This window comes from Mytilus edulis, chromosome 11, assembly GCF_963676685.1.
Source record: "Mytilus edulis chromosome 11, xbMytEdul2.2, whole genome shotgun sequence".
Lineage (NCBI taxonomy): Eukaryota > Metazoa > Mollusca > Bivalvia > Mytilida > Mytilidae > Mytilus > Mytilus edulis.
This window is the reverse complement of record NC_092354.1, coordinates 61,316,058-61,325,695: the sequence shown is the minus strand read 5'-3', so window position 1 is coordinate 61,325,695 and position 9,638 is coordinate 61,316,058. Positions and strand designations below refer to the sequence as shown.

At 34.3% G+C, this 9,638-nt stretch overlaps 1 protein-coding gene across 1 annotated transcript; it reads left to right on the top strand.

Annotated features, from left to right (window-relative positions):
* The first annotated feature begins 435 nt into the window (after positions 1–435).
* Positions 436–7,224, top strand: LOC139495965 (tyrosinase-like protein 1). Its single transcript, XM_071284393.1, has 4 exons — positions 436–629; positions 1,582–1,950; positions 3,177–3,289; positions 5,590–7,224. The coding sequence occupies exons 2-4, from the start codon at positions 1,585–1,587 to the stop codon at positions 7,127–7,129; spliced, it is 2,019 nt and encodes a 672-aa protein (XP_071140494.1). The 5' UTR covers positions 436–629; positions 1,582–1,584; the 3' UTR covers positions 7,130–7,224.
* Positions 7,225–9,638: the final 2,414 nt, after the last annotated feature.

The window sequence follows — 9,638 nt, the reverse complement described above, 5'->3', positions numbered from 1 at the left end:
TGTAAAATTAGAATTGGATTTTCAGAGTTTTTTTTATAAAACTTAAATAGATAAACTTTATATTAAAAGTAATTCCAATTCTGTATCAACTAATTACGACCAGGTACCATTCAGAAGCCACACACGATTATTTTCGGAGTATTAACAAAAAAACTTGCCGGTAAAATGTGTTTACAACTAAAGATTTCGTTCTTGTCACCTTATATAATATTATAAAAATCCCCTACATTTTTACATAACATGTTCGTACCTACGTGTGTCAGTCTATTTCAGTCTAGTGGTTGAACCCCTGAACTTTCCAGGAACTGTTTTTAAATTTTAAATGCTCCAGTTTCTGGACAAGAAACAGGATCCGTGCCGCAAAGTTTATGTTTATGTAACTCTTGTCATAAATCAAAAAAACGCGCCCGTCAAGTCGACGTCCGGGTTATCTAACATAATTGTTTGTGTTTATGTTCGGTCCTAGTACGAAAATAATTAGATAACAAAGCAAATGCATTTTCTAAGAATACGCTCGGTGCTTTTTTAGTCGATTAAATAGACATGGACCACCTCTTGTTATATAGGTCCTAGTATATAAATGGTTGCATCCAGTAGTTCATGCATTAGTTCAAACAACTGGAAGTAAGGTAAAGTAGACGTTAATTTTCTTGTAATTTATACAGATAAAGGTAATAGTAGTTTCTTTACGTTGTTTAACTATGTTTTAAAAAAATAATTTAAAATTCATAACCTTGAAGCCCAATTTACATATACATGTAGAGCACTCGGTTATTAATTAAAAGAAAATACACGAAAGAGGGTCTTGATTGAGATTTCTTTACTTCTTTATTTTTTTAACCTTTTTGAAATTATCTTCTGTTCTCTATTCTAAACATCCGATTTATCGCTATTCTTTATTATTGTTATTTTCTTTTTATTCTCTATTTTTTATCCTTTTGCTCTTTATTCTCTTTTTTGTAATCTCTAATCAGACCCTCGTGAGACGTCGGAAATCTTCGTCAAATGTAGCATCTTTAATTATAATTTCTCACCATCAATATGATTAAGATATAGAGTTCATGTTCAAATCATTGTTAAAACTATCCACACTTAAAAGGGATGATGATTGTTTTGGATTGGTGTAATGGTCAGTGGCAAGTACTACATGCATATCAGAATGAAAATATGTCGATGTGATATAAATATCATCCCTGAATTTAATTAAACTGACTGACACGATGAGCCGGATTAACGTAATGTCCACAATGCCAATCCACAGGAAGACATGTTATCAAACCGAACAAATTATTATGACTCCGAGCCTTTTAAACTAAACTAGTTGCTTACGTTACTCATAAATGCCGCGTGCTTAGTGGTGAAACAGAAACTATTTTTAATCAAGTTTTAGGTTCGACATTGCCAATGAGAAAACTTTCCACAATGCATACCTGTTTGTATTCGATTTTGTGTTAAAAAGTATTTGTAAATGTAAATAAATGATTAATTATAGCACATTTTTTTTATTATTTCCAAAACTGAAAAACAAAAACTACAGTAAAACATGCAATTGTTAATTGACGAACTTTTCATATTTTGCAGACAATGAGGTTTTATTTCCTTTTGATGGTCTTTATTCCGGCGTCAGCGCTTATTGTAGAAGATGTATTTCCACCAATGTTAGAAGAATGCTACGCAGGACAAGTTGATAAAACCACCACTCCATATGATGTTCAAACGAGCTGTTTAGAAAGTTTTCTGACACATATAAACAGAAATACTAGCTCAATTGGTTTAGGAAGGGATGCATATGACTGGCTTGATTCGCTCGGCAAAAAATTACATATTCGATTAAGACGACAAGCAAGGAGAGGTTACTACCGGCTGCGCGTAAGGAAAGAAATACGTGCATTAAGTGAGGACGAAAGGGATAATTTTTTCGACGCAGTAAATGCCCTTAAAAGAGACACGGTAAGTCTATGATGGTATGGGGGAGGGGAGGCTCAGTTCTGTATTTCTAATATATTTTTTAAGCAGCTTTTGTCTATTATTCTCCATTCTTTATAGTGTATCACCTTATTATTATCTATACTTTATTTGTGGGGGCCTATTTATCTCTATACTTTATTTTTGGGGGCCTATTTATCTCTACTCTTTTTTGGGGGCCTATTTATCTCTACTCTTTTTTTACCCATTTTCTGCAGTTTTGATCCCTTACTGTCTATTCTATCAACCCAATTCAGACCCCCGTTAATTGGTAACGAACACATAGTCAGAATCTTTTGTAAAAGAGGGGGGGAGATACCAGAGGGAAAGTCAAACTCATAGATCGAAAATAAACTAACAGCGCCATGAAAATGAAAAAGACAGACAGACAAATAATAGTACACATGACACAACATAGAAAGCTAAAGACTAAGAAACACGAACCCCACCAAAAACTGTGGGTGCTTTCAGATGCTCCAGAATTTATCTTATCTACTTTATTTGATAAATGCCAAACTAGAAATTGAATGTTTAGATAATTCAAAGATTTAGAACATCATCACATCAACCTTGGTAAAATGTATGGAGTCTATCTTATGTTTAAGAAGAGAATATTGCTTAATTACCAAAGAGATAGTTATTCATCAAAGACAGAAGAACCAGGACAACTAACTTTTAATTGTTCTTAAGTTGATGTTTATCGTTAGGTTACTCTCTAATAGACCACCGGAAAAAAAAACTCCAATTATGCTCCCCTTTATGACGTCAGTTACCAGAGAGAGGGGATCGCCTGTATCCCTGTATCACGTTATGAATAATAAACTTATTGGAAATAAGCCGGGAAAATAATCTTGTTTGCTTTCGTGGGTCATCCTTGGGTTAAGGCATTAGTGGTACCCATGTAACAACTATTGCTTTATTTTAAGGTTGTACTATGTATTTGTATATATTGCCTATACATTAATAGATATTATTATTACTATCAAGAAATTAAATCATAATGATAATTACAAAATTATTATGGTCTGACATATTTTTACCACTTTAATTTTTTTCACAAACTTCAATGTAGACTTTCCCACTTGAATAATGAATATTGTTTATTTTAATATACCCTTCTTTCCAGTTTGTTTGCATTTATTTCTTTCGATATTTGTTATAATTTTCACTCTGAATGTAATTTGACCAATTGTCATTTCCTTATTTTTCAGTCGGTCGCACCAAACAAGTATGATTCGTTTGTAATTATGCATATGGGAGGCGCCGGAGCCTCTGCACATGGTGGTCCAAACTTTGTAAGCTGGCATAGATATTTCTGCGTGTTGTAAGTTCTACATTTTTTTGTATGAAAAAGATCTGATTTTAGGTAAATGCACCAAATGTAAAAAAAAGTCAAAACAGCTCAACTAGACAATTAAGTATGCAGAAAACATATTAGTAGCCGGCAATATCTTATTACATAAACTTATGATATTATTTGGTTTTGCATATACATAACTAATAAATAATTGTGTCTTTATATATACAACATATCCGCACAGGGGCGGATCCAGCTATTTTAAAAAGAGGGGTTCCCAACCCAGAGTAAACAAGAGGCTCTCAAGAGCCTGAATCGCTCACCTTAATTTTTTTGGTTAAATCTCTCATCAATGATTATTTTGGCTTTTCAATTTATTTAAATGTTCTTTGAATCGTCCTATTTTCTTCAAAAGCCAAAAAAAAAATCATTTTCTCCTATGTTCTATTTTAGCCATAGGAGCTATGTTTCTGACATACAAGGAAATGAAATATAAAATTTATACTAGATACTCTGAAACTCATTTAGCCTAAGTTTGGCTGAAATTGATACAGCAGTTTCAAAGGAGAAGATTTTTTAAAGTAAGTCAACATGATGAACAAATTGTAAAAAAAGTCTTTAAAGGGCAATAACTCCTTAAGGGGTCAATTGACAATTTTGGTCAAATTGACTTATTTGTAGATCTTACTTTGCTTAACATTTTTGCTATCTGTATCTATAATAATATTCAAGATAATAACCAAAAACTGCAAAATTTCTTTAAAATCATCAATTCAGGGGCATTATACCTGAAAAACAAGTTACCCAATTCGGCTGAAAATTTCAGGACAGGTAGACCTTGACCTAATAAATACTTTAACTTCTTGTCTTATTTGCTCTAAATGCTGGAGTTTTTGAGATATAAGCCAAAAACTGCATTTTACCCTGTGTTCTATTTTTAGCCATGACGGCCATGTTTTTTGACGAAATAAAAAATAAAGCACAAACTTTATTTTATACACGCTACTGATCATTCAGTTGAAGTTTGGTTGAATTTGGTTTAGTAGTTTTAGAGGAGAAGATTTTTTAAAGTGAGCAAATATGATGAACAAATCGTGAAAAATTGTCATTAAAGGACAATAACCCCTTAAGGGGTCAATTGACAATTTTGGTCATATTAACTTATTTGTAGATCTTACTTTGCTGATCATTTTTGCTGTTTACAGTTTATCTTTATCTATAATAATATTCAAGATAATGACCAAAAACTGCAAAATTTCCTTAAAATTACCAATTAAGTGGCAGCAACCCAACAATGGTTTGTTTGATTCATCTGAAAATTTCAGGGCTGATAGATCTTGACCTAATGAACATGTTTACCCCATGTCAGATTTGCTCTAAATGCTTTCGTTTTTGAGATATAAGCCAAAAACTGCATTTGACCCCTATGTTCTATTTTAAGTAACGGCGGCCATGTTATTTGACGGATCAAAAATCGAAGCACACACTTTGTGCAGGATAATATAAGGAACAATCATGCTAAGTTTCATCCAAATCCATTCAGTAGTTTCAGAGGAGAAGATTTTTTAAAGGTAGCAAATGTGATGAACAAATTGTGAAAAATTGTCATTAAAGGACAATAACCGCTTAAGGGGTCAATTGACAATTTTGGTCATATTAACTTATTTGTAGATCTTACTTTGCTGATCATTTTTGCTGTTTACAGTTTATCTTTATCTATAATAATATTCAAGATAATGACCAAAAACTGCAAAATTTCCTTAAAATTACCAATTAAGTGGCAGCAACCCAACAATGGTTTGTTTGATTCATCTGAAAATTTCAGGGCTGATAGATCTTGACCTAATGAACATTTTTACCCCCATGTCAGATTTGCTCTAAATGCTTTCGTTTTTGAGATATAAGCTAAAAACTGCATTTGACCCCTATGTTCTATTTTAAGTAACGGCGGCCATGTTTTTTGACGGATCAAAAATCGAAGCACACACTTTGTGCAGGATAATCTAAGGAACAATCATGCTAAGTTTCATTCAAATCCATTCAGTAGTTTCAGAGGAGAAGATGTTTGAAAATTTTTTAACGACGACAGACGACGACGTCGACGACGACGACGACGACGGACGCCAAGTGATGAGAAAAGCTCACATGGCCTTTTAGGCCAGGTGAGCTAAAAAGGGGGTGGGTTTCAACTATATGCTCCCATTCAAATGCATTGATCGTCCATAAAAGGGATTCCAACCCTCGGACCCCCCCTTTCTGGATCCACCACTTCTTTATATCGAGCAATAATTAAGAACTGCTTCAATATAAACATTTTTATAATTCAGATTTGAAAATGCTCTGCGGGGAGTAAATAGAAAAAGCAGATCAGTGACTCTTCCTTACTGGGATTCAAGAGCTGATTATTTGATGACGAATCGCCAGGATTCTATCTTATTTACTGACATATTTATAGGGAATCCGAAAGGCATTGTTTATTCAGGTCCATTTGCATTTTGGTCAACTCCAACCAAACCAGCCACTTTGTTAAGACGTGATGTAGATACAGTTGGTTGGCCTATTGATCCACAAACGATAAAAGACGTGTTTAAAAAAAGATATCACCGAGAAATCCTGACCCCGACAGCTCCAGATGACGATTATGCCAATTTGGAGTCACATCATGATATGGTTCACGGGTATGTCGGCGGAAGTGATGGCCATATGGCTGACGTAAATTTAAGTCCATCAGACCCCGTTTTCTGGCTTCACCATTGCTTCGTAGATTACCTTTGGGAACAATTTAGAAAGCGCCAAACAAAATTAGGAATAAATTCGGAAACAGACTACCCAGTGGCACCAAACACTAACTCAGGGCACTTGCCAAATAGAATAATGGATAATTTGGTACCAACAAAGACGAATATTCAGGGGTTTAGTAATTCATTTACAAAACAAATTTATAGATATGCAGATGCCCCTACTTGTAAAAACAGATGTGGAGAAGCGTATGACGGATTTTTGTTCTGTGACAAAACTAAAAATGCGTGTGTTTCAAGATCTAGGCAAGATTTCATTCGTGTTAATGGCTTTAGTAAGGTTAAGAATTGGTACCCACCAATTCAAAAGGGAAAAAGGGTCACCATTCCAACAATCATCAAGAATATGAAACCTACAAAACAACCAACGACAACAGAGATGCAAATTGTATTAGGGGCTAATGCCGAAATAGTAACGGGAACTTCAAGTTTTTCAGCATTCTCAACTAAAGAAAACACAGAATTAACTAAAACGTCAGCAGCTCCGAAAATTACTAAAAGATTCAAGAGGCCCTTCGCTAAACCAAGGCGTCGCAGATCAGTTAAGTACACTTTGAATGGCGATACTTTGAAGATTGGCTTAGATATAAATCTTCTTATGATACAAGAGAGAAACTCTAGTTCTTTGAGTGAGACTCCAAATAAACTCGACAATTTGGCACTGTCTCCAATAGCAATAATATACAAACACAAAATAAATCGAGCCCCGGGACATGATGAAATTAAACAGCAAAGAACATTCAATATTACATTTCAAACTGATGGATTTTCCTATCGTGGTAGACATATGGACTACATTTCTATAGATGAACACACACTCACGTCTGAATCTGTTGGTTTTATTGCCTTTGAGAAGCCATTAGCTGGTGAAACAAAAGCATACGTAAGGGCGTATGACTCAAACGGTGAAATGTGTCAACCTAGTTGTCTGGTATCACATTCAATGTATAAGGAATGTTCGGGACTGATCAAGATCACGTCCGAGTATCCTCGTATGTACGTTGATTCATATAATGGCGCGTTTGATCCAGAAATAACACCGTTTTTGAGGTTCGTTTGTGTAAATTAAGTTTTTTTTTACTTTTCACATGTATCTCCAAATATATTGTGAAGAAAATAATCAATTTGATAGAATCAAATATAATAAAATAATTATCAGAGGAAGCATGTTCCTATATTTTATTCCTACAGTTTTTAAGCAAATATAACACAAGATGCACGTTATTCTTCAATGAGAGAGCAATCAAACGGAAACACATAATACACAAAAAAACATAGACATCAAGTAGGAGTCTTCATCAAAATAGAAGCGATAGATACCAAAGAGATGTTCAAATTCATAACTCGAAAATAAAATTGAAAAGCCATGGAAAGATTACAAAACTATCAAAAGACAAAGAACATTGTACAGAACAAAACATAGAAAATTATCGCAGATACTCCAAAAGGGTAATAAGGTCAAACCTGATTTAACCGAACCCTGAATAAACCGGAAACCTGTCTAACCCAAACTTGTTCTAAAGACCAATCATATCACATTTAATGCATTGGGAACTTGATGAAACCGAATACCTGCCAAATTCGAACAAAATCTCAAGTCCCGAAAGAGTTCGGTTTAGTCATGTTTTATTGTATGATCCTACTCCACATAATGTGAAAAGCTCTTAGCTATCCCGAGTTTAAACAATGTATTAAACAGACACAACTCCTATCTGCTACTACGAACAATTTAGGATCAACAAAAATATATAGTGGGTTGTTTTCGCGGAGTGTAAATTTTCGCTTATTTTCGCGGTTAGAACAAAATCGCTAAAACAAATATCGCCAATTTATAAATGCACATGCAAAGGTATTAGTTAAAGTTTTTAATCAGCCAAAATAATAACCGTCAAAATATTTCGTATACCTTCTTCAACGAAAATCGAGAAATTTTACACCCGCTAAAATAACCCGATATACGGTATATTTGTATGATCTGAACCCTCTCGATCAGTAGGTTATTAAGTCGTCCAATCATAAAAGAAAACACAGTAATATCTAGGACGGAGACAATCATCATATTGGAGAAATGTTATGATCTTATTTTGAGTTTTTAGTGTTTCCTTTGTATGACTACAGATAACTCAAACTAACTAGGTTCATCTTACAATTTCAAACCGTACAAGCTTAAACCACAAAATGCATATTTCCTATATGTTAACCACCACGAGTGTAACCCTTCTGCAGATTATCAGCAAAAAACTGTCAACTAAATACAAACAGTACGTCACATGATTTTTGTTAAACACACGATATCTTTGTACAAGGTGCATCTCAAATATCTATATTCATATATTTAAAGATATTTCAATATAAAAGCAATTTCTATGAAATAGTGAGACAACAAAAATACCAAACTCCGAAGAAAATTCCAAACGAAAAGTCCCTTAACAAATGGCGAAATCAAAATCTCAAACACATCTAACGAATAGAAAAAAACATCTGTCATATTCCATAATATTTATGCGAGAATCGGAGCGTGGGCACGGCAATACCTGACTAAAAAATCAATCAATTTCAATTTGGTCCCATTGACAACAATGCGTGAGCAAAATAAATATACATAAATCGAAAATTTAGTGTTACAGCAGGCAACATTATACTATTTTCTTAAACAAATTCAAAAAATGATGTTAACAAAGAAAAACAAAATGTTTACGCAACGATATTACAAATGACTATAAAAACCTGAACCGAACCGTACAAAAGAATGCGATCTCTTAAGGATTGAGCAATTAATTTTAAAAACAATGTTTTATAACTGATAAATGATGATACAGCAAAAACACTGGCTGTGTCTGAGCATGACGAAAAATATGTTTTAAAAAGTCAGCAATTAATTTCTAACGTTTTTGTCTCGCCTGACGGAGTCAAAAAGCGAGACATAGGTATGCTGTTTCCGGCGGCGGCGACGGCGATGGCGTCAACAATGTATTCGTTTGTAATTAGGTCTAGTTTATTGTGAACCACAAGTGGTAGGTCAATTATATTTGGTATGCAGTTGTATAAGCATTGGCACATCTCATTTCCTTGGAGATTATTTGGCTCTGCCACCTCAGTCATGGTCTATTGACTTCCAAACTTTTGCTTAATTTACATAAAATTGAGAAAGGAAATGGGGATGTGTCAAAGCGACAACAACCGGACCATAGAGCAGACAACAACCGAATGCCACCAATGGGTCTTCAATGTAGCGAGAAACTCCCGCATTGATAGGTGTCCTTTACCTGGTCCCTTAAAAAATATGTATACTGGTATAGTGGTAATGGACGTCATACTTAACTCCGAATTATACACAAGAAACTAAAGTTAAAAATCATACAAGAACAACAAAGGCCAGAGGCTCCAGACTTGGGACAGGCGCAAAATTGCGGCGGGGTTAAACATGTATATGAGATCTCAACTCCCCCTATACCTCTAGCCAATGTAGAAAAGTAAACGCATAACAATACGTACATTAACATTCAGTTCAAGGGAAGTCCGAGTCCGAAGTCAGAAGATGTAACAAAAGAAAATGGAGAACCACAAGTTGTAGGTCG

Coding starts and splice junctions, on each gene's coding strand:
- LOC139495965 (XM_071284393.1), top strand. CDS start 1,585: ATGAGGTTTTATTTCCTTTTGATGGTCTTTATTCCGGCGTCAGCGCTT. Junction 1,951..3,176: donor ATGCCCTTAAAAGAGACACG/GTAAGTCTATGA, acceptor CTTATTTTTCAG/TCGGTCGCACCAAACAAGTA. Junction 3,290..5,589: donor CATAGATATTTCTGCGTGTT/GTAAGTTCTACA, acceptor TTTATAATTCAG/ATTTGAAAATGCTCTGCGGG.